This window comes from Ranitomeya imitator, chromosome 2 (genome assembly GCF_032444005.1).
Source record: "Ranitomeya imitator isolate aRanImi1 chromosome 2, aRanImi1.pri, whole genome shotgun sequence".
Classification (NCBI taxonomy): domain Eukaryota; kingdom Metazoa; phylum Chordata; class Amphibia; order Anura; family Dendrobatidae; genus Ranitomeya; species Ranitomeya imitator.
Window position 1 is genome coordinate 679,774,089 of NC_091283.1, and position 26,186 is coordinate 679,800,274.

The 26,186-nt window shown below is 44.5% G+C and overlaps 1 protein-coding gene across 1 annotated transcript in view; it reads left to right on the forward strand.

Annotated features, from left to right (window-relative positions):
- Positions 1-25,843, forward strand: part of CXCL12 (C-X-C motif chemokine ligand 12) — a 216,298-nt gene extending 190,455 nt beyond the window's left edge. The window contains exons 2-3 of the mRNA XM_069753057.1: positions 20,880-20,997; positions 21,440-25,843. Coding sequence (XP_069609158.1) covers positions 20,880-20,997; positions 21,440-21,530 — 209 coding nt within the window. The 3' untranslated portion in view covers positions 21,531-25,843. The remainder of the gene's footprint in view (positions 1-20,879; positions 20,998-21,439) is intronic.
- Positions 25,844-26,186: the final 343 nt, after the last annotated feature.

Genomic DNA, 26,186 nt, shown 5'->3' on the forward strand with positions numbered 1-26,186 from the left:
AATAGGCGCTGTAACCACTGGAAAGTTTTTTCTGGCCCAAAGTGTGCTCCTTTCTCGTGTGCTTCCTTAGCCACCTGGTCTGTCAAGGACGAGAGAATCACCGTCTGCCATACAAGACTGAGTTCTGTTTGCAGGAATACCTTCCGGTACAGGATACCATCCCGCAACTGGAGCCTCTCCCACTGGCGTAGCATCTTCAGTACTTCAGGTGACATGGACCTCCTCTCGTGCCGCTTGGGCATTTGTTCAGACATGACCCACGTTCTCAACTGAGCTAGCTCCGGATCCTCCTGCTGCACTCGGACCCACTCATCGCGGGGCTGCTCCAGCAAATTCACACAGGCCTCTTTCTGTTCAATTTCCTGCGCCGCTGCCACCATCCTGGCAGTCTCTCCAAAACCTGGTGTTATTCTGTAAGAATCAGGCTGCACTCAGATGTCACCCGAGTGCAGTCCTATAGTGAGTGTGACGATTCAAAGAAGGAAAACGGAAAGTGAATCCTCTAGACCGCGACGATAAACCCCTCACGGACGAGCTGACCAGATAGACCGCCCCCTATACAGGGAGAGTTAGTGGCAGGCCCGTGAGGGACTATCGCCACAGAAGCTGGAGGACCAGGACGGGAGAAGACCAAGAAGAGGCGGAGATAGTAGGACCACAGAGTTATGCTATAGAATCAGGCTGCACTCAGATGACACCCGAGTGTAGTCCTATAGAGAGTACTGCAGAGACACAGGACTGATGGGTAAACTGCAGCAGTACAGGGACTGGCGGAGGAACTGAGGAAACGCAGAGGCTAGCAGGATACAGGAAAGAAAGGAACTGCAGAGACACAGGACTGATGGGTAAACTGCAGCAGTACAGGGACTGGCGGAGGAGCTGAGGATACGCAGAGGCTAGCAGGATACAGGAAAGACAGGATAAACCCAAAGTCAGAGGGAAAACGAACTTCACAGTGACTAAAGACCCCGTCACACATAGCGACGCTTAAGCGATCCCGACAACGATACGACCTGTCAGGGATCGTTGCTGCGTCGCTATGTGGTCGCTGGTGAGATGTCACACAGGGCGATCTCCCCAACGACGCAGCAGCGATGCGGCGACCTGTAGCGACCTGTAGCGACCTGTACAACGATGCTATTTCATGACGATTCAATGGGACGTCCTGTCAACGAGGTCGTTGGTAAGGTGTCAAACACAGCGATGTGTGCTACCTAGCGGGACCTCAACGATCAAAAAACGGTCCAGGCCATTCCGACACGACCAGCGATCTCACAGCAGGGGCCTGGTCGCTGCTACGTGTCACACATAGTGAGATCGCTACTGAGGTTGCTGTTGCGTCACAAAACTTGTAACTCAGCAGTGATCTCGCTATGTGTGACGGGGGCTTAAGAGCGGCCAGGAACACCTGAAGGAACAAATGATAACCAGGCACAGAGAGACGGCAGGAAGCAGTTTAAATACCTATAGGCAGGGTAGCACTTCCAGGTAACAGACCTCCAGAACCATAGAGAGCACAGTAAGGAGAACCGACCTTCGGGTACTAGTCCTCCAGGACCATAGAGGAGACAAAGAGGAGGACCGACAGAAGATCAGAAGTGCACACGCGCAGCACTGAACCTGGTATGCGCGCGCGCGCACGAGAAGCAGAGGCCGGGAGTGAGCGCGGAGAGAGAGACGCTGACTGGGGAGGCGGCAGCAGCGGTATGATAGTACCCCCGTCTTTACATCCCTCCTTCCTCTTTTGGCCAGAAAGAAACTTGGCTAAAATTCGAGGAGCCTGAATATTCTCCCAAGGCTCCCAGGATCTCTCCTCATGACCGAAACCCCTCCAGTCGACCAAAAACAAAGTTCTACCTCTAATTTTTTTCATGGCCAAAATGTCCTTAACCTCAAAAACATTGTCTGCGGAAACAGGCGAAGGTGAAGAAAGAGTCAAGGTGTGAAACTGATTAAAAACTACAGGCTTAAGGAGAGATACATGAAAGGAATTAGGGATAGGAAGGGAGGCAGGTAACTTAAGTTTGTAAGAGACGTTGTTGTTAATACATGCCAAAACCTCGAAAGGACCAATATAACGGGGACCCAGTTTATGTGAAGGGATTTTAAGGCGAATAAATCTAGAAGAAAACCAGACCTTATCCCCATGATGGAACACAGGAGAATTGAGACGCATTCCTCTTCATCCTATGCTGAGCTAGTTCAGAGCAGACTTGGTCTCCTGCCAAACCCTGGAGAATTCTCTAGACAAAAGATCTGCCGCCGGCACAGTAGAGACAGGAGGAACTGGTAGAGGAAGAGCAGGGTGTTGTCCGTAGACGACAAAAAATGGAGATTTGGTAGAAGCTTCACTGGTGTGGTTATTATAAGAAAACTCGGCCCATGGTAGTAAGTCAGACCAATCATTTTGATGAGCGTTGGAGAAATGCCGGAGATAAGTAACCAGGATCTGATTGGTACACTCGACTTGGCCGTTGGACTGTGGATGATGGGCCGAAGAAAAATCAAGCGAAATGTTCAGTGACTTACAAGAGAGATCTCCAGAAATGAGCAGTGAACTGAACTCCCCGGTCAGAAACAATGTGCTGTGGAAGACCATGAATGTGAAAAATATGTTGAACAAAAATCTTTGCCAGTTCAGGAGCCGAAGGCAGACCAGGAAGAGCAATGAAATGTGCCATTTTAGAGAAACGGTCCACAACCACGAGGATGACGGTACAACCACAGGAGCGAGGCAGATCAGTTAAGAAATCCATTGCAATATGTTGCCACAGAGCAGTAGGCACTGGAAGAGGAAGAAGAAGCCCGGAAGGAAGCCGCCTGGGTACTATGTTCTTGGCACAGGAAGGACAAGAGACCACAAAAGCTTGGACATCCTTCAAAAGAGTCGGCCACCAGTAGTAACGAGATATTAGAACAAGAGTTTTCTTGAAATCGACATGTTCCGCTAGCTTGGAAGCATGTCCCCAGAGTAACACACGTCTCCTGTTCCTCTCAGAAACGAAAGTCTTACCCGGAGGTAAAGAGGTCATAGATACTGAAGCAAGTGTGATGATTCTAGCGGGGTCAATGATGTGCGAGGATTCCTCCTCAGTGTCCACCGTCAAGAAGGACCTGGATAGAGCATCAGCTTTGAAGTTCTTTTCTCCAGGCAGGAAGCGAAGTTCAAAGTCAAATCGGGCAAAGAACAAGGCCCACCTGGCCTGTCGTGGATTCAGTCGGTGCGCTGAACGGATGTATGCCAAATTCTTATGATCCGTAAAAATGACAAAGGGATGTAAGGCTCCCTCCAACTTATATCTCCACTCCTCTAAGGCCAATTTAATGGCCAAAAGTTCTCTGTCACCAATGGAATAATTTCTTTCAGAAGAAGAGAAACTCTTGGAGAAGAAACCACAGGGCACAAGACGACCAGTAGAAGACTTCTGAGAAAGCACAGCTCCAGCATCGACAGCAGAGGCGGCAACCTCTAGGAACAAGGGTTTATTAGCTTCAGGGCAATGGAGTAAAGGAGCCGAGGCGAATTCTTCTTTAAGAGAGTGGAAAGCCTTTTCAGCCTCTGCTGGCCAAAGATGAGGATTGGCACCCTTCTTTATGAAAGAGGAGATGGAAGCCGACAAGGAGGAGAAATGAGGAATAAATTGCCGATAGTAATTCGCGAATCCTAGAAAGCGCTGAATCGCCTTAACCCCAAGCGGACATGGCCAGTTGAGTACGGCAGAAACTCTAGCCGGATCCATACACAGACCAGAATCAGAGATGATGAAGCCCTGGAACGACTGTTCGAAGGCACACTTTTCAAGTTAAGCATATAGACGATTCTCCCTCAGACGGAGAAGAACTTGCCGCACATGTCTCCTATGAGAAAGCAGATCCGGTGAAAACACAAGGATGTCGTCCAAGTACACCACTACACAGGTGTAAAGTAGGTCCTGAAAAACATCATTCACCAACTCTTGAAAAACTGCAGGAGCATTACATAAGCCAAAAAGCATCACCAAATACTTATAATGACAGTCTCTGGTGTTAAACGCAGTCTTCCATTCGTCACCCGAACGAATTCGGATCAAGTTGTAAGCTCCTCTGAGATCCAGTTTTAGTGAAGATTCGTGCTCCACGCAGACGATCAAAAAGTTCTGGGATGAGAGGAAGTGGATACTTGTTTTTAATGGTGATGTTATTGAGGCCACTGTAATCAATGCAGGGACGAAGGGAACCGTCCTTCTTCTTGACGAAGAAAAAACCAGCTCCTGCAGGTGAGGAGGACTTCCGTATGAAACCTCTGGCCAGATTCTCTTGAACGTATTCAGACATGGCTAAAGTCTTGGAGGGTGATAGAGGATAAATACGACCTCTAGGAGGAGTAGAGCCGGATACAAGATCTATCGGAAAGTCGTATGGGCGATGCGGAGGTAAGACTTCTGCTTTCTTTTTGTTGGTAACATCCGAAAAAGAGTGATAAGCTGTGGGTAGATTCGCTAGTTCCGAAACCGAGGGAGAGAGACTAGCAGGCTTGACGGGAAGCAGGCATCTGTTTTGACAAAACTGTCCCCAGGATAGGATGTCCCCAGTACGCCAATTCAGAGTAGGTTCATGGTTTCTTAGCCAGGGGAGTCCTAAAAGAAATGCATGGGATAAAGACGGTAAAACATAAAATGCCAACTTCTCTCGATGTAAAGCTCCAATTTGAATCTCAATCTCCCCTGTGACAGAAGAAACGACCTCCCGCAAAGGCTGACCGTCGACAGAAGCTATTTGCCTAGGAACTTCCAAGGATCTGACAGGAATCCCAAGCCTCTCAACCAGCTCAAGTTGAACAAAATTCCCAGCCGCACCAGAATCCACATAAGCCTCAAGAGAGAAGCGACTGGAACCCATGTGTAAAATGATAGGCAAAATCAAAGGTGGAGAGGAATCATGGCTACCTAGGGAGGCCTCTCTTACCTTACCTAGGTGGAGGCGTTTCCCGGCTTCTGGGGACAAGAGCGCAGAAGATGAGAAGCGCTGCCACAATGACAGCATAAGCCCTGTGCAAGTCTCTCCTTTTGGTGTTGTTCGGCAGGCTTGAGGCGATCAACCTGCATAGGCTCAGGGGAAGAAGAGGAAGAAGCTGCAGTGGTTTGGGAAAGAGAAGTACCAAGTGTAACAGAGGAAAAACGAGGAAGTCTCCTCTCTCTGACAACCTCATGAGAACGCTCCTGGAACGGCATTCAATGCGAGTCGCCAAAGAGATAAGGTCATCTAAAGCAGAAGGAGTATCCCGCCCTGCCAGCACATCCTTAATACGGGAAGACAAACCTCGCCAAAATGCTCCCACCAAAGCCTCATTATTCCAACCTAAGTCAGAGGACAGCGACCGAAAACGGATGGCATATTAAGCTACAGAAAGGGTCCCCTGACAAAGGTTGAAAAGGCACTCAGTAGTCGATACCAGACGACCAGGTTCATAAAACACCTTGCGGAAGGTGTCTAAAAAGAGAGCAAGTTGAGAAACCACACGATCATCTCGCTCCCAAAGAGGGTTCACCCAAGCCAAAGCCTCGCCCTCCAAATGGGACACCACAAAAGCCACCTTAGCATGGTCATTTGGGTACAGTAGTGGGGATAATGCAAAGTGCAGTTGACACTGGTTGAGAAACCCGCGACATAATTTAGGTTCCCCACCATACCGAGGTGGCTTGGCAAGACGGGGCGGGGGCTGTGGAGCGGACGCCTGTACAGGAGGAGAAGCGGCAGTCTGAAGAGAGAGAAGTCGATTATCGACAGAGGCCATAAGATTCAAAATATGGAACTGAGTGTCCCGTTGTTGACTTAACTCTTGCTGAAGAGACGCCAACTGAGTAGCGTTAACTGTAGACTGTGACCCCCTGACGAAGGAACGTGTTTCCGAAACGCGCATCGGGGTGCGCGGTATCAGGACTTGGTGACTCCCCTTACAGGTACTTTGCAGATAGTAATCCTATTCCACGGTTTTTGCACTTTGCACTTCATCTGAGCTTGCAGCGGTGTGCTGCTTTCATCTGTGTCATTGCACTCATTGAGTGCCTTTGAGCAATTTATACCCTTCGTACACTGCACTTTATAGCTGTGTGCCTTTTTTCTGTGGCTCTGCACACTGATTTATGTGGCACAAGGATATATGTCCTATATTTTATACTATAATTTGGCCACTTTTAGCTCGTTATCGTGTGTTTCTCTTTTTTTCAGATTTTTTGTACACATATAATATCAATTAATTTTATGATTTTGCATTTTGTTTTGCTTATCTTTTGGCACTAGCTAGTTTCTGCACATATGCACTTTATTTGGTTTTTGTGAGCCGACAGCTTGGCTTTTTTATGTGCTGTGGCTCTGCACATTAATATTTCAGCATAGGGTACACTCTTGTACTGTGCACATTATTTATTTCTCTGGAGCCCGCAATTTTTTGCAATTTTTTGCTATTGTACTTGTTTAGATTTGTACATTGTATCATTACACAAGTTTTTATTGGTACAAAAATCCGTTTATTTCATTTTTTATACACTGGTTTTTAATTAATTCCTATCTGCATCAACTAATATTGGTGGTCACCAACATATATGTATTACGAAAACTATATATATTTTTTATAATTGTCCTGCCATAAGAATCGCGTACTTGTTGTTTTTTATTATTATTTCTCATAAAAAGTTAAAATTTTATATAATATTGTTGCCACTTTACTTTAATAAAGACTTCTTAATATTCATCCTTTGTGTGGGTTCACTCCTTTGGCGCTCCATGTTATGGTTGTTGTGGTTGTTAGAGACACAGGACTGATGGGTAAACTGCAGCAGTACAGGGACTGGCGGAGGAACTGAGGAAACGCAGAGGCTAGCAGGATACAGGAAAGACAGGAACTGCAGAGACACAGGACTGATGGGTAAACTGCAGCAGTACAGGGACTGGCGGAGGGGCTGAGGATACGCAGAGGCTAGCAGGATACAGGAAAAAAGATGAATAAAACTTGGCACTCAATGTGAGAAGAAAAGCTTCTTAGTTTATTGATGCATCCAGACAAACAAAACTGCTAAACGTTTTCGGTCCACACCGGACCTTCGTCAGAGCATTTCTTTGACATTGACTATGAAACATATAAATAAATATAGTGTCACATGATGCAGAAATATACGTCACATAATGCAAAACAAAAAAGAGATCTACTAGTGAAAAAACGAAAATATACGTGATGCTCCGTCTGGTTTAAGGAGACATGTGCCAGAGAGATGAGTCTATCCAGAACAACAGGTGCTCTGTGCGTGGTGGAGATATAGTCCGTGTTGAGATGCTGGATAAGGGAAGTAACAATGGTGCTGGAGATGGAAGAGTGCTGGTGGTAGTGTGACCACAGGCCGAGAAGGTCTTGCTCAGTGAGGTAAGCAAAAAAGGATACATAGCAATAATGCACTATTCAAATACTTGAAACGCAGACATGAGGTACAATACGCGCCTCCAGTGAAGCTATATAGAATAGCATAGTGGTAGATCTAAAGTGAGGACCTAAAAAGATAAGGGATACGTGAGACCGTGCATATATATATGTAACTGGGCACCCCAGAGAAAAAAGAGAAAAAGGAAAAAGAAGAAAAAGGAAGGTAGAAAAAGTAGGTAAAGAAGACAAAGCAGAGAGCATGGGTAGCATGGGTCCTGAGGGAATAGAGATGAAGGGAAGAGTAATGAAAATGATGCCTGAAGGTAAATCAAAGGAGCAAAAACATGGGGAGATGCACACAGCAGAGAGGCAGGGTAATGAAGTATGTGAGAGCAACATACTACCTGGATGAGGAAGCTCAAAAGCATGGATGAGCGTCAGCTAGAAAGGGATATACATAAGCTGGAGTATACTACAAAAAACCAGAGCCGAGGGGAAGGGGTTAACAGGGAGAACACAAATGCTAGATAGTAATGGAGAGCCAGATGTACGCAGCAGGTGTATGTACCTGTAGGATCGGAGCACAATAGAGAGTAGAGCGCCACGGAGAGGCACAGAGCCTGAAGGGGGTAACGGCGCTGTGGAAGAGAATGTGACCGGGTCAGGAGATACATAATAGAACAGGTACCAGCAAACAAGGAAGGGAGGGGCGCGGCAGACGCCGGCATACCTGGATCCTGGGCGAGCGGTGTGCTGAGCAGAAAGGAGCGATGCTGCAGGAGGGGCGGCACTTCCGGGTATAAATCCCAGTGACTAGTGACGCAATCGTGGTCATGTGACCACCAGCAGATGGCGCATGCGCAGAGAGCGCTTATGGGAAGGGGAGGGCAGTCCAGGGGACAGAAGTCCTGAGTGGCCAGGACGCTGGGAGCGGTCATGTGACCGCAAGCAAAATGCCTGACAGCACAGCGAGTATGTAAACAAGGCAGTGTGAAGAGATAGACTAGGGGAGGAAGCGCACAGCATTAGCGCTATGTAAAGAAATAAAGACCAGAGACAAAGAGAGGACCCATAATACAAAAGGGAAGATAGTGATGTCATACCGTACAGATAATAAACGGTGCCCAGTACAGTGAACGTAGTGCAATCTAGCGATTCTAAAGGAAAGAAGAAAAGAACAAATTAGTATATAAAGATAACACATAATATACAATAGATAACAACAATTTACAACAATTTACAATAGGGCCGATACGTCATATTCCCTATTAAGACCTTTTGGCTCTAGGGTCTGGAGGGTAAAAATCCAAAAAGCCTCTCTTTTTTTGAGGATTTTAATCCTATTAAGACCTCTCCTATTGGGTTCAATTTGTTCCAGGACCTGGAACCTAAGTTGCGAAATATTATGGTTCTTTTCGTGGAAGTGATATGGAAAGGGCAGATGATTTCTATTACAGCGAATAGTGGATTTATGCTGTGAGACCCTATCCCTAATGGGTTGGGTGGTTTCCCCAACATAGGCAAGTCCGCAAGGGCATTTAATAAGGTATACTACATAAGAGGAATCGCATGTATAATAGCCCCTAATCGGGATACCCTGACCTGTGTGTGGATGAAACACTTTGGAACCTTTTTGGACGTAATTACACTGGAGGCAGCCGAGACAGGGGAATGTACCCCGCTTTTGTGTCTGTAAAAAAGATTGTCTGGATATGGTGCTCCTGGAACCCACATCCGCCTTCACTAGTTTGTCCCGTAAATTTTTTGCCCTGCGAAAACAGGATAAAAAGGGTAATTTAAACTCAGGGATAGTCGGATAACTTTTCTGCAATAAACCCCAATGGCGTCTGATGGTAGATTGTACTACATTGGAGAAGGGATGAAAAGTGCTAACAAAGGGGATACGTTTATTGTTATCGTTAGACCTGTTTCCCTGAGGACTAGGTTTAAAAGGTCCGTGCAAAAGCGACGTATCTTTATATGAGTGCCTGCTTCATTAAGGAGTCTGTCTACAGCTAATATACCTGTCTCGTGTGTTATGGACGTGTAAAGGCTGCTCACATCCCAAGTAACTAACAATTTGGGCAAGTTCCATTTTCATACCAACTTATCACCATCCGAGAAACTGGCCCTTGATCAGTTATCTGCTGATAAAACACTTGTGGTTAAACCCACTGATAAGGGTGGGGCAATAGTGATCATGGATCGGGCTGACTATATGGAAGAGGCATATAGGCAATTGAATGACTCTGATATATACAGAGTAACCCCACAAAATCCTCTCAATAGCATTGCCCAGAAAATTAAGACCCTACTTGAGTTCCATGAACAGGAGGGCACTATTGACAACAAGCTCAGGAGTTTCCTTACCAAAACCGATCCGATAACTCCTATCTTCTATCTTTTGCCCAAAATTCATAAACGCCTGTTCAAACCTCCTGGACGTCCCTATAGTGTCCCTTACTGACTCCATTCTATCCCCTCCTGCTATAGTATTGGAGAAAATCCTTACACCTTTGGTCAAATCTACCAGCTCTTTTAGTCTTGACACTAATGATTTCCTGGGACTCATTAGGGCACTTGGCGCTATCCCCTCCTCTTCCTTGTTCGTTACTTGGGATGTGAGCAGCCTTTACACGTCCATAACACATGAGAAAGGTATATTAGCTGTAGACAGACTCCTTAATGAAGCAGGCACTCATATAAAGATACGTCGCTTTTGCACGGACCTTTTAAACCTAGTCCTCAGGGAGAACTCAGGGAGAACTACTTTATGTTTGAGGACACCTTCTTTATTCAACAACAGGGCACTGCTATGGGCTCACACGTAGTGCCCCCCGTATGCTATCGCGTATATGTCATCCTTCGAGCAAGATTTTGTATACACCCATCCTCTATTTCAAACCCACTCGCGCATATGGCGCCGCTACATAGATGACATATTCTGCATTTGGGATGGCCCTATTGATTCACTTATCTCTTTTGACAAACACCTTAACAACGTGTGGCCAGAATTAAAATTCACTTTGCAACACAACATGGATCGGATAAGCTTTCTGGACACCCTTATCTGTAAAAAGGATGGTGGTGAGTTATCTATTGACCTATTCCTGAAACCCACCGACAGAAACAGTCTCCTGCATTACAATAGTTGCCACCCCCCTTCTATTAAAAATGCCATCCCTAAATCACAATTTCAACGGATAAACAGGATAGTCTCGGATGAAACCACCAAAAACACCAGACTAAACGAGATGCAACAAAAATTCTCCAATCGTGGTTACCCACAAAAGACACAATTTCAAGCTAGACAGACTAGTGTTGCCAACAGGTCTAATGATAACAATAAACGTATCCCCTTTGTTAGCACTTTTCATCCCTTCGCCAATGTAGTACAATCTACCATCAGACACCATTGGGGTTTATTGCAGAAAAGTTATCCGACTATCCCTGAGTTTAAATTACCCTTTTTATCCTGTTTTCGCAGGGCAAAAAATTTACGGGACAAACTAGTGAAGGCGGATGTGGGTTCTAGGAGCACCATATCCAGACAAACTTTTTTTACAGACACAAAAGCGGGGTACATTCCCCTGTCTCGGCTGCCTCCAGTGTAATAACGTCCAAAAAGGTTCCAAAGTGTTTCATCCACACACGGGTCAGGGTATCCCGATTAGGGGCTATTATACATGCGATTCCTCTTATGTAGTATACCTTATTAAATGCCCTTGCGGACTTGCCTATGTTGGGGAAACCACCCAACCCATTAGGGATAGGGTCTCACAGCATAAATCCACTATTCGCTGTAATAGAAATCATCTGCCCCTTCCATATCACTTCCACGAAAAGAACCATAATATTTCGCAACTTAGGTTCCAGGTCCTGGAACAAATTGAACCCAATAGGAGAGGTCTTAATAGGATTAAAATCCTCAAAAAAAGAGAGGCTTTTTGGATTTTTGCCCTCCAGACCCTAGAGCGAAGAGGTCTTAATAGGGAATATGACGTATCGGCCCTATTGTAAATTGTTGTAAATTGTTGTTATCTATTGTGTATTATGTGTTATCTTTATATACTAAGTTGTTCTTTTCTTCTTTCCTTTAGAATCGCTAGATTGCACTACGTTCACTATACTGGGCACCGTTTATTATCTGTACGATATGACATCACTATCTTCCCTTTTGTAATATGGGTCCTCTCTTCGTCTCTGGTCTTTATTTCTTTACATAGCGCTAATGCTGTGCGCTTCCTCCCCTAGTCTATCTCTTCACACTGCCTTGTTTACATACTCGCTGTGCTGTCAGGCATTTTGCTTGCGGTCACATGACCGCTCCCAGAGTCCTGGCCACTCAGGACTTCTGTCCCCTGGACTGCCCTCCCCTTCCCATAAACGCTCTCTGCGCATGCGCCATCTGCTAGTGGTCACATGACCACGATTGCGTCACTAGTCACCGGATTTAAACCCGGAAGTGCCGCCCCTCCTGCAGCGTCGCTCCTTCCTGCTCAGCACACCGCTCGCCCAGGATCCAGGTATGCCGGCGTCTGCCGCGCCCCTCCCTTCCTTGGTTGCTGGTACCTGTTCTATTATGTATCTCCTGACCCGGTCACATTCTCTTCCACAGCGCCGTTACCCCCTTCAGGCTCTGTGCCTCTCCGTGGCGCTCTACTCTCTATTGTGCTCCGATCCTCCAGGTACATACACTCGCTGCGTACATCTGGCTCTCCATTACTATCTAGCATTTGTGTTCTCCCTGTTAACCCCTTCCCCTCGGCTCTGGTTTTTTGTAGTATACTCCAGCCTATGTATATCCCTTTCTAGCTGACGCTCATCCATGCTTTTGAGCTTCCTCATCCAGGTAGTATGTTGCTCTCACATACTTCATTACCCTACCTCTCTGCTGTGTGCATCTCCCCATGTTTTGCTCCTTTGATTTACCTTCAGGCATCATTTTTATTACTCTTCCCTTTATCTCTATTCCCTCAGGACCCATGCTACACATGCTCTCTGCTTTGTCTTCTTTACCTACTTTTTCTACCTTCCTTTTTCTTCTTTTTCCTTTTTCTCTTTTTTCTCTGGGGTGCCCAGTTACATATATATATGCACGGTCTCACGTATCCCTTATCTTTTTAGGTCCTCACGTTAGATCTACCACTATGCTATTCTATATAGCTTCACTGGAGGCGCGTATTATACCTCATGTCTGCGTTTCAAGTATTTGAATAGTGCATTATTGCTATGTATCCTTTTTTGCTTACCTCACTGAGCAAGACCTTCTCGGCCTGTGGTCACACTACAACCAGCGCTCTTCCATCTCCAGCACCATTGTTACTTCCCTTATCCAGCATCTCAACACGGACTATATCTCCACCACGCACAGAGCACCTGTTGTTCTGGATAGACTCATCTCTCTGGCACATGTCTCCTTAAACCAGACGGAGCATCACGTATATTTTCGTTTTTCACTAGTAGATCTCTATTTTTTGTTTTGCATTATGTGACGTATATTTCTGCATCATGTGACACTATATTTATTTATATGTTTCATAGTCAATGTCAAAGAAACGCTCTGACGAAGGTCCGGTGTGGACCGAAAACGTTTAGCAGTTTTGTTTGTCTGGATGCATCAATAAACTAAGAAGCTTTTCTTCTCACATTGAGTGCCAAGTTTTATTCATCTTTAGTCTACGGGGTGGACACCCTACTTGAGCACCGCCAATCCTCATATCTACTGAGTGCCGTGTTTTCTAATCGTATCCTAGGATACAGGAAAGACAGGATAAACCCAAAGTCAGAGGGAAAGCGAACTTCACAGAGACTAAGAGCGGCCGGGAACACCTGAAGGAACAAATGATAACCAGGCATAGAGGGACGGCAAGAAGCAGTTTAAATACCTATAGGCAGGGTAGCACTTCCAGGTAACAGACCTCTAGAACCATAGAGAGGACAATAAGGAGAACCGACATCCGGGTAGTAGTCCTCCAGGAAAATAGAGGAGACAAAGAGGAGGACCGACAGAAGATCAGAAGTGCACACGCGCAGCACTGAACCTGGTATGCGTGCGCGCACGAGAAGCAGAGGCCGGGAACGAGTGCGGAGAGAGAGACGCTGACTGGGGAGGCGGCAGCAACGGTATGATACCTGGAACCTCCACGTCTTCCAGTTCTTCATTCTGGCTGGGTGTTGGTTTGCGATAGTTTACTCGGGAGAGGGCATCCGCATGAACATTCTCATTTCCTCTTTTATACGAAATTCTGTATCGGAACTTGGCCATTCGGGCTGCCCAACGTTGTTCTAGGGAACCTAACTTGGCATTCTCGAGATGGGCCAACAGATTGTTATCGGTGCGTACATGAACTTCTGAGCCAGCTAGATATTCCGCGAACTTCTCAGTCATTGCCCACACCAGCGCCAACAACTCTAGCTTAAATGAACTGTAGTTTTCTGGATTCCTTTCCGAGTCATGCAAAGACCGATTGGCGTATGCGATGACGCGCTCTTTCCCGTCCTGCATCTGCGATAGTACGGCCTCGAGACCCTGCAGGCTCCCATCAGTGTGCAAGATGAATGGTTGTGTGAAGTCAGCATAGGCCAGCACAGGGGCCTGCTTCAAAGCCTTCTTCAAAGCCAAGAATGCCTCCTTCTGACGCTTCCCCAACTGTTTGTTCCTGTTTTTGGCGCAAGAGGGCACTCCCCTCAACAACTCCTGGAGTGGATTAGCAAGGTGGGTAAAGTCTTTTACAAAGCGTCTGAAGCATCCTGTGAATCAGAGGAATGCACGCACATCTTTCACAGTTTTTGGAGTTGGCCACTCTTGTACCGCAGCGATCTTCTCCTGGGAAGGCCTCACCCCCTCAGCGGAGACAACGTGTCTCAAGTATTCAATCTCGGTACGGAAGAGGTGATACTTCTGTAGCCGACTCAGAACTTGCTCTAGTCTCTGCAGATGCTCCTCAAAGGTGGGGGCAAAGACGATGATATCATCCAAGTAGATCAAAGTGGCTTCAAAGTTCAGGTCTCCCAGACCTGAAATGTTCCTGGGGCATTTGCTAGGCCAAAGGGCATCCGGTCGAACTCATACAGTCCCATCGGAAGGATGAAAGCTGTCTTGGCTCGGTCTTGCTCAGACATGGGCACCTTTCAGTACCCGCTGGCCAAGTCTAACGTGGAGAAATATCTGGCATTTCCTAGTGCCGTCAGGGACTCCTCTATCCTGGGCAGTGGGTACGAGTCCCGTACTGTGCAAGCGTTGAGCCAGCGATAGTCCACATAGAACCGCAAGGACCCGTCTTTCTTTCTCACCAAGACTATAGGGGCAGCCCATGGGCTCTGACTCTCGCATATAGCTTCCTTCTTCAACATGTATGACAGCATTCCCTTCACCTCCTGGTACATCTGTGGGGGTATATGGTGGTACCGTTTCCGGATTGGTGCCGCATCCCCGGTGGGTATCTTGTGGGTGATGGCCGTGGTACGTCCAAAGTCATCTTCATCTTTGGCGAACGCATCCTGAAATTTCCCCAATATGGCTTCCAACTGAGGTACCTGCTGCGGAGTAAGTTCTGAGAGCTCCGCCCTCATGCATTCCAGTATCTGGCGCAGTAATCTGGGGTCTGTAGCTGCCTCCGCTTTGATGGTCACCAGCCACGGATCTTCTGGCCTTGCTGTCAGCTGTACCGCCTCAGTGGGGACCAACTCGTCTGGGAGGCCCAGAACTTGAGCAACTTCGCTTCTAGGGGGCAAAGTTGTATCTGTCTCCCCCAAATTTATGCAGCGCACAAGGAGAGTTCCATCCCGCACGGTAGCCAGGGACTGTGCGACCAATATTCCCGACGGCAGCTGGTCGGCTCTGCTGGGCTCAATTTGGACTTCGACCCCTTCCAGCCGGATGCCAGCTCATATAGACATATAGACAGGGGAAGCACCGTCTGCCCAGGGGGCAACACTCGATTGACTGAGGCAGGGACGACGACTTTGCCGAGTTCCCTTCCATCGCTGTTTGCTTCCCGGACCTGGGCGGTCCGTATCAGTTGTTGAAAGACCCTTCTCTGGGGTGTTTGGTCGCTCCATTGTTGCTGGAACTGTTCCGGGGACTCGTTGAAAACCAGGCTTCCGAGGTCTTTTAGCACATTCATGCCCAGGGTCACAGTATGGTCTTTAGCTACCTCTCCATCCACCAGTACCACTCCTCTTCTCCCGAGGTCTTTTCCGCAGACCTCTATGTTCATCCATACCACCCCTGCGCTTGGGATGGGCAAGTGATTGGCCGCCATAAGTTTGATCACAGGGCCCCATTCGGGCCGTAGAGCCTCTGTGAAGTGACAGTGGAAATATCTCTCAGGCATAGTGGTCACTTGTGAGCCGGTGTCTATCAAGCACCGCACTGCTCTTCCATTGATTTCTGCCCAGACCAGAGGGCACGTGGAAACAAGGCTGTGGGGACTTTTACTACTCCTCCTCTGTTCTTCACGCTCTGAGCGGTGCCCCTCAAGCTCAGAGCCACCTAGTTTAAAGGAGGGTGCGGGGATGGTTAGCTCCGCCGGGGACACCATCAAGCAATGTGGCCGGATTCTCCACAAGTGTAGCATGTAAGAGGGCTTCTCCTCCTGGTAGCTTCACCCTCCCTTCGGGGGGCAGCTTCTCTGTCTCGCACCAGAGGGCTGGGCCCTTCTGCCAGAGTTCTTCTGGAGGTTGCCATTTCTTCACGGACCTGTCTAATCTCCATTCTCAGGTCCTCCACCCACTGGGGGATATTGCCTGCGGTGGTGGTTACCTCCCCGCTCTGCACCCTTTCCACCAGCCCCATCACTCCCTGTTCTTGTTCTCGCACACGCGCCTCACTGCCAACCTCAGAGAAAGTCATGTCTGGCTTTACTCGCATGCGCTCTCGCAGTGCCTGTTTTATCATTGCATCGCGCAGTCCCGTCACCAGCTGATCTCTGAGCACCACATCAACTGACCCAACCCCTACACCGTCCTTTTGTCTGATAGCAGTGTGAAGCTCTTGTAGGGTGTTCATGAATTGGGTCACGGTCTCCCCCTCCCATTGCACCTGGTGAAACAGTCGCATGCGAAGTTCCCCTATGTCAGTGGGGTCCCCGTGCGTCTCCTCAAGTATGCGCAGCACTTTGTCCAGGGTATCTCTCTCCCGGGGGGACCTATGCATGACAGAATCCCACGCCTCCCTCTCCAGGGCCATCAATGCAATTTCTGCCTCCAGGGCTGGTGTCATGGGATGCATCCGCATCATTCCCCGGATACGCTCTGTCCAACTCCACAGCATTACTGTTATGACCTGGTGGTCAGGACAATAATGGACCTGGTGGTTAAGAGCACACCTGATAGTTAGAAAAATAAAGCCTACCTTGCCTCAGAGAAATTCCCCAAAGGAACAGGCAGCCCCCCACATATAATGACTGTGAGTAAAGATGAAAATACAAACACAGAGATGAAATAGATTTAGCAAAGTGAGGCCCGCCTTACTGAACAGACTGAGGATAGGAAAGGTTGCTTTGCGGTCAGCACAAAAACCTACAAAAAGACCACGCAGAGGGCGCAAAAAGACCCTCCGCACCGACTTACGGTGCGGAGGCGCTCCCTCTGCGTCCCAGAGCTTCCAGCAAGCAAGACAACAATCAAAATAGCAAGCTGGACAGAAAAATAGCAAACCAAAGAAATACAAGCAGGAACTTAGCTTCTGCTGGGAAGACAGGTCACAAGAACGATCCAGGAGAGAACTAGACCAATACTGGAACATTGACAGGTGGCATGGAGCAAAGATCTAAGTGGAGTTAAATAGAGCAGCCAGCTATCGAATTAACCTCGTCACCTGTGGAAGGAAACTCAGAAACACCCACAGCCACCAGAGGAATTCCATGGATAGAACCAGCCGAAGTAACATACATAGTTAGTAAGGCCGAAAAAAGACATTTGTCCATCCAGTTCAGCCTATATTCCATCATAATAAATACCCAGATCTACGTCCTTCTACAGAACCTAATAATTGTATGATACAATATTGTTCTGCTCCAGGAAGACATCCAGGCCTCTCTTGAACCCCTCGACTGAGTTCGCCATCACCACCTCCTCAGGCAAGCAATTCCAGATTCTCACTGCCCTAACAGTAAAGAATCCTCTTCTATGTTGGTGGAAAAACCTTCTCTCCTCCAGACGCAAAGAATGCCCCCTTGTGCCCGTAATCTATCTGGGTATTGTAGTTCTCCCATCCCCTTTATTAATTTTGTTGCCCTCCTTTGTACTCTCTCTAGTTCCATTATATCCTTCCTGAGCACCGGTGCCCAAAACTGGACACAGTACTCCATGTGCGGTCTAACTAGGGATTTGTACAGAGGCAGTATAATGCTCTCATCATGTGTATCCAGACCTCTTTTAATGCACCCCATGATCCTGTTTGCCTTGGCAGCTGCTGCCTGGCACTGGCTGCTCCAGGTAAGTTTATCATTAACTAGGATCCCCAAGTCCTTCTCCCTGTCAGATTTACCCAGTGGTTTCCCGTTCAGTGTGTAATGGTGATATTGATTCCCTCTTCCCATGTGTATAACCTTACATTTATCATTGTTAAACCTCATCTGCCACCTTTCAGCCCAAGTTTCCAACTTATCCAGATCCATCTGTAGCAGAATACTATCTTCTCTTGTATTAACTGCTTTACATAGTTTTGTATCATCTGCAAATATCGATATTTTACTGTGTAAACCATTCATGACCACAGGAGGGAGCCCGACAGCAGAATTCACAACACATTACATTGTTCCCAGTGAACCTTGGCAAATTATTCAACATGGCTCCTAGGGAAATGCTAGATCTGGGAACTTCCCCAGCTGCTTGGTCTGCCCTGTCCGCGCTACCGTGTGACATCCTGCCGACTACGCCAAATGTAATATTATGCAGGTACCGAGTATGTCACCACGGAACAGACAGACCAACAGTTGAGGGGTTTATTGACAGGAATCAGGTTCTCCTCGCAGGGAGGAAGCAGTGGGAAATAACTAGCAATAAAACAGTGCAAAAATATGGGAGGCACTTGTTGTCCGTGGGCTGAATAGTCTCTAGGAGCCTGCTGCCTGGGGTTTCGGGAGTTAATGTGGTATGCACAGGCTCTGAGTCTTTAGCTTTAACAGCACAGCTAGGAATCAGGGGCTTTGCACTGTTAAGTCTCTGTACCAGGAATCAGGGGCTCTGTACTGATACCGCGGAGACCAGGGGGTAGAAGTCTCTGCACGGGCCAATGTCTCTACACGGGTCTCAAAGCGCCCCTATCCAGTCACAGCAGAGTCTGCTTTCAAGTACTCACAAGATGCAGTCTTTCTGGGCAGTCTCCCTGTATTTGTCCTCAGACCGGGAGCTCTCTGTCTCCCGGAGCGCAGCTGCACCCTGCTCTGACTGCTACTCACGCTGCTCTGTCCCTTGCGCGCGTGCCTTCCCCACTCTCTGCCCGCTTCCTTCCTGTCCCAGTCTCTAAGTCTGCCCCCTGGGGAAACTGCAGCACAGCTCAATGGTTCCAGGCACAGAAGAAAGTAACCGCCCCCAGGCTCTTCTGTTGTTTCACCTCCTTACATTTACCTACTAGATAGAAAGATAGATAGATAGATAGAGATGGGATAGATAAATAGATATATATGGGATAGATTGATAGATAGATATATAGATAGATAGGTAGAGAAGGAGGAACAGCTCCAGAAAAAATACCTTAAATCGTGCACTCTTCCCTGACCAGCATTCCAGTGGCCTTTCAGACAGTAAACAAAAAGGAAACAGCACAAAAAGATGTATAAAATAGGACTTAAATACCCTGTGGCATGACAATGTTTCAGCTTGAGAAAGGATCAACAGGAGTTGAAACGTTGCCTGTCATGTGGGTCTGAATTAAATCACAGATTTTCACCCAAAGAGTGCTGCCTTCTTTTTCTAATGTTATTGGATTTTTGTGCATAGTGGATGGATTGCAGTGAAGGCCTTTGCACACGACAGAATATATTGTGCACTTTTTTGGTTCTAGATAGATAGATTGATAGATATTAGATAGATAGATAAATAGATAGATATGGGATAGATAGATAGATAGATAGATAGATAGATAGATAGATATGGGATAGATAGATATATATATAGATGGATAGATAGATTAACATGGGATAGAAAGATAGGTAGATAGATAGATAGATATGGAACAGATAGTTAGATATGGGATAGACAGAAAGATAGATGGATACATAGGTAGAAAAGGAGGAACATCACCAGAAAAAATACCTTAAAGAGTGCACGCTTGCCTGACCAGCATTTAAATGGCCTTTCAGACAGTAAACAAAATGGTAAACAGCACAAAAAGATGTAAAAAAGAGAACTTTAATGCCCTGTGGCGTGGCAACATTTCGGCTTGAGCAAGGATTTGTTTTATCCGAAACGTTGCCACGCCACAAGGCATTAAAGTCCTCTTTTTTACATCTTTTTGTTCTGTTTCCATTTTTGTTTACCACTCCTTGAGAAAGGATCAACAGGAGCTGAAACGTCACCTGCCATGTGAGTCTGAATTAAATCACAGATTTTCACCCATAGAAAGGAGTGCTGCCTTCTTTTTTCTAATGTTATTGGATTTTTATGCGTAGTGGATGGATTGCAGTGAGGCCTGTGCACCCGACAGAATATATTGTGCTGTTCCGCTTTTTTGGTTATAGATAGATAGATATGGGATCAATAGATAAATAATAGATATGGGATAGATAGATAGATAGATAGATAGATAGATAGATAGATAGATAGATAGATATGGGATACATAGATAGATATGGGATATATAAAATCCAAAACCAAATAACTAGACTGGCACTATTTCTGTGAAGAAGAAGAATGGAGACTATTTTTTATATATATAATGCCTTTAAATGTATTTGGTATTTCTTAAACATTTGCTGCAATTTCCCTCTCTATGCAGCATCACTGCTCCAATGGTCACTTATAGTCCTCCAGCAATGATGTAATGCCCATCTTGCACATGACTGATGCATCCAATCACAGTTGTACTGTTCAACAGTAAAATCAGTGATTGTCTGCAGCAGTCATGTACATGAGAGACACGATCCTATTGTCTCAGGAATGGCAGTTATGACCATAGCAGTGGCATTGGAAGAAGTGGAAGAAGAGCTATTAGGTAAATATTGCATTGTTCCTTTTAATTTTAACACATTTCATGCTTTTAGATATAACAATGTTAGGTAAGAATTTTTAATACCAGATTAGTTTCTTTCAGCTGATTCACTATTGCCTCCAAGCAGCCAGACACATCTGCAAGTTATTAGTCTATTCGTTTTCTTTACATTTTTCCATGTTAGTATCTTTATTCACAGAATGTCTCAAAAATTGTCTCAATTTTAAGAACAGATTGCCCTGCGGCATGCAGCTATGACAAATTGTTTTGTAATGCCAGTTCTCCAGCTGGGGTTATAATCCTAATGTTTGTATTTTCTCCCCACAGAGAAGCCGGTCAGCTTGACTTACCGATGTCCCTGTAGATACTTTGAAAGTAATGTGTCCAAGAGCAACATCAAACACCTGAAGATTCTGTCCACCACCAACTGCTCTCTGCAGATTGTGTGAGTACAAAGTAACAAAACATGCTGATTTTAAAAGAAAACAAAGAAGGCTCCCAGAAGAGGCAACATGGGGAAAATATCAAGATTTTTCTAAAGTGAAGCAGACCTTGTTTTACATAATAGTGCAGACACAAACTCCTCAAAAGCTTCATAGAGGGATGGAAGTCTTATATACGACACTTATTGCTGTGCCCATGTTTCAGCAAAGCTATTTATACTCTGGAATGTTACTTACTCTTCAGAGAATCCAGAGCAGATATTGTTGTGATATATATTTTTAGCCATGAAACTTTAAGAAACAATTACCAGGATCTTACTTGGTGTTCCAGACAACACGTTTGCATTACAATTGCTATTACAGTGACACATAGCATTTTAGCCTTTATTACTCCCCCAACCTATATCACTTTCTCTTAAATTGCTGTACCACAATGTTTTACAGGGCTCGTCTTAAGCACAATGGCAAACAGATTTGTTTGGACCCTAAGATTAAGTGGATCCAGGAGTACCTGGAGAAAGCTTTGAACAAGTAAGCAGAGGTCGCAGATGTGCAGCTTCCACTCCTGGCATGAATGTGTTAAGATGCGGTCTTCGTGGGCACTTACCCGCCTGTAACCTGGAATCGAGTAACGTATCTGGTGCTGAGCCTTGTAAGAAACCATATGAGAACCCAAGACCAAGTTTTCTTTCCAATGTTGGGACATCCCATGAGCAGTATTGTACACAGCCTTTGTCCTTTGGAGCCTTCACAAATATCAAGCAAAATTTCCTAAAGTTTAACTTTCCAAGGTTCAAACAGTAGTGGTGTGATATGTATTATATTTTTTTAATTAGATAACTAGATAATACCACATAATATTTGACTATTAATTTCAGAAATATTATTGAAAACATCATTAACCTTGCTAAATCTATATTTTTAGCCACACACATATATATTTATATATATATTAATATATATATATATATATATATATATGTATATACTGTATATTTACCCACAGATACATATATTGTTTTATTTACTATAGCCTTCCTTTTTATTGATCTGTGATGAACGGTGGGTGAAGAATACCTTGCACTTAGTGCTACATTTTTGTTTTCGCGTATAAGAGGCTATTACTGTCACAGTAGAATCCTATGGTTAATTCTTTTATATAAAGTGAAAGCAGAAAGAAATTAAAAAAAACATGCCTTGTAAAGGTTGCCATTAGGGCATAATGTGCTGCCACACATTAGAATATTGTCCCATAATAGATTTGTCTGCTGCAAACATGCAGAATATTGAGGTTCACAGAAGTGTCTATGGCATCATCTCCTTCTCCTCTCGGCCTGCTCAAAAGTGTCTCCATTCCAGTTCCCTCTGCGTTTTCTGAATATTTGTTTAACCTGGATCAAAACATTGGTTTGGTTTTAATGCCAGATCCACTTGTATCATGATACAAGCACAGGCAGACAAAGGACTGTTTTGTACAGCCCACTAGTTAAAGACAGGAAGGGCTGCTTTAAAAGGAATGTAGAACCTGACACCATTGTTGCCTATTACATGCTAGCACTTCATTTATCTTTAACAGTGCTAAAAATCATGTATGACCTCCAAATCATGCAATCTTCTAGAGACGGTTGTAGCAGATGCACCCTTAAAATATGATGAGTTATCAGAACCCTAAAGAACATTTAAGGATTGGGCTTTTACCTCACACCGAGATCCTCGTACCTCATCTAATTCCTTACTTACAAGTGATATCTCCAAGCTTCTGGAAGCAATGATTACACTGTCTTCATTACAGATGCTGTGGATTTACTCTTGAATTTTACTATAATAGCCTTAATTTCTTGGTTACTCAGAAAAAGGAAATCCTTGTGAGTAGGAAGTCATGATGTGAAGCCAGCAGATTCATTTGGGAGACATTTACAAACTCACTTTTTTAGGCACATTACAATGTCTTTTTGTGCACTCCATCTCCGACACATACACCCTTATAGCGAAGATGTAATTCAATCAATGATGCTTCTAAAAAAGAAATGTGTGTTAGATTCTGAGACATTTTTCTTATCTCCCTTGAGGATCGGTAGTTTTCAGGCTTATGGACCTCTCCTTGCTATCTTCATACATTTCACTATGTCATGTCCAAGGATAGAGAGCCGACTAGTCATATTCTAAGGCTGTGTAAAAGTCAAACATTGACTTACAGATTGGCAGCTTGTAGATCTATCTAGAGAGATTTCTTTCCACCTTTCTAAGCCATGCTTTCTTGCATATACTCTCACTAGTAACTGATCCTTCACTAAGAAAAGCAATAACGTTTAGCAATCCGGGATGTTAGAAGACAAAAGTATTTTCCTTTCTTAGCTACATAGGTTTAGGTACTTTTTTACAAGGCTTTTCAAACCAATGCATTTCCATTGCACCAATCTGCATTGTATCTATAAAGCAAAACTTTATGATCACGTGCACTGTTATCAAGTAATATATTCATTCTTTCATTAGCCTGATGGCAACACATTTTCTTTAAAATCCGATAGTCAAAATTCTACTAATTTTATACGCCTGGCACCCCATGTATTTCCCATTGGTATGGCATAACCATGATGTTGGTATTTGAGGTTGACAAACATTTGTTCAGGTTCACATGAATTTCTTGTTTTAACTGTGATCCATTGTTTTAACTGTAAAATGCCACCTGCATCTATCGCATGGCAAAGGCTGTGCATTATTATGTTTGGGCAACCACAGAATGAGATTACTTGTACTGAATGCAAGAACATCTGGTTAGCCTTCCTTGGCTTTTATACAAACTCTGTTGCTCTCTTACCTTCCTGTTTCTGCATATAAATATATCCTGAGCAGCTATGTGGAATCAAGTCGACTCCCCGCCATTCGCTTCTAGTGAGGTATTCAGTGCATGAGCTGCTTTTTGTCTTTCGGCTACCTCTGACCTTGCTACAGGATATGTAAACTCCCGAATCAGGTCTTGCTTTAATTAAGACACCAGAAACCCTAAGAGGAGCATAAATTAGCAGCCCCAAAGCATATTTTGAGGTTTGACTACCAGGAACCAAAGAGTTGTTTGGGGCTTTTTCTAGCAGCAAAGGGACTATAAACGTAAATCACAAGATATCCATGATGATGAATCAGATGTCTTGTAGCTACATGGTATTTAAGACTCCTGTGTTTTTATAGTGGTCATAGGATTAATGAGTCCAAATAGCTAATAAGCAGAAGAAGAAGCAAGAAAAAAAAATGTTTTCCTGCTGTTATATTGCCTAATGGGTTATAATATTTTAACATAACCCACAGGAAATGGAAAACCCATCCCTGATAGCTGAATTGTCATAAAATAAAAAAATACACTTACTTCCTAGAATAGCACTTTTCTTCCCATGTTGGTGCTGTTTCCCTGTAAATACTAAATTGCCCATATAAAAATACTCTACTGTCATGTGAAGTGACCACTGCAGCCAGTCAGTGGCCACTGATCAGCTGCAGCCTTTTCTATTCTGTTAAAGCAGTTTTGACAGACTATCCAGTGGCAATAGCATTTACTATTCTGCTCTAACGGAATACTGAGTGGCTTCAGCCAATCAGTGGTCAGTCATTGACTGCAGCAGTTACGTGACATAGCAATGTCACGTGACCTCCGTAAGACACACAACATAGACATTAGAGAAATGGCGTTGGTCTGGAAGGTAAGTACGGTATGTCTTTTATTTTCATTTGTTTTATCATGGGCAAATCTGCAGAGTGGAAGAGTTTGCCTAATAGAGGACATCTCTTAACTTTTAGCTATTTTGGGCTATGAAGATCATTAACAATTTACAAAACGTTGTTTACAGAATTCTCAAAAGTCAGGGATTGTGAAATTGCATTTAAGTGTGTGCATTTCATCAACATGTGCAATAAGAACAACTGTGAAAAAATAATGCTGCCTTCACAGTAATACTAAAGAACTTTCTAACCAAACATTGTGACAGTTCCCAGAGTAGGTTACGGAAAACACTTCCCAAACCTTTTCTTATGGGATCCACTCTCATCTTTGGATAACTATTGGAAAACATAAATGTAATCGTATTCCTCTTATGCATTGTGGAATGGGATATATATGTATGACTCTCAATTCTAAATATTTTTCTATCTACTGGCTAACACGGTACCAAGATATATGGTATATCTTTCCTGTATCTCATACCTAACATTAGCATACATGCTTATTAGCTAATGTTAAGTATACATATATATACAAGTGCCACTGAACAAACCACTGGGCCAAATCTAAAACCGCATGTATAATTTTCTGGATTTCATCTGCTGCCCTGGCCATTGTGAAGATAAGAGGGTATGAGCTTTACATTGTGAACAATGGTGGTTTAAAATGTTTGTGTATGTTTCTAATTTAAAATGGAAGGAATGTAATTTCATGTAAACTAAATCCTGAAATGTTTTGTAAACGTCCAATGGCAATTAGTATGACTGGAAATAGAAATCCATCAGCTGTTTGTATATCTACAATTGGGGGGCATGGTTCATGCTGTAATGGATGGTTGGGGAAACAGTCCAAACACCATGACATCAAATGTATTTGACCATAGGAATGACTATTTTATGCATCGGAAGCAGATTGTGAAAGGCACAGTATAACCCCAGTATCGTTGGGTGGTGCAGCCAGTGGGGTTTTGACATTTTCTTCCTTTGTAAATAAATATAATTGCTTTTTAAACAAAATATTCCACCACTGTTATATGTTATATATATATTTTTATATTTGTATGAAAATTAAAGAAATAATGCACATTATTAATTTTGATACTTTGCATCAGAAATAAAATACTTTTTTTTATTTTTAAATTCTGCCTCTTGCTTTCAACAAATTGTCGGCCATTTTGTTCCTATAACTCTCTTGCTCCAACAGCTCTAATACATGTCCTGTCTTTGACAAGTTTCTACTCAGTCTGTGCTTTTACTTTAACAGCATTTCACTAACTTACACAAGAATTTGCTATTAGCGCTTGTAATAAATACCGGTAGCTGGTTTATACTTTGCACTATTTGAGTGCAATCCTATGAAAAAATTGATCCATTATCAGAATTCTAGAAAAATTACTGAACATTAGAGATAATCAAATCTTTAGAAGTTTGAATTCGACAGGTTAGACAATTTTTCCTAGAAATATGATTCTCAGTGAATTGG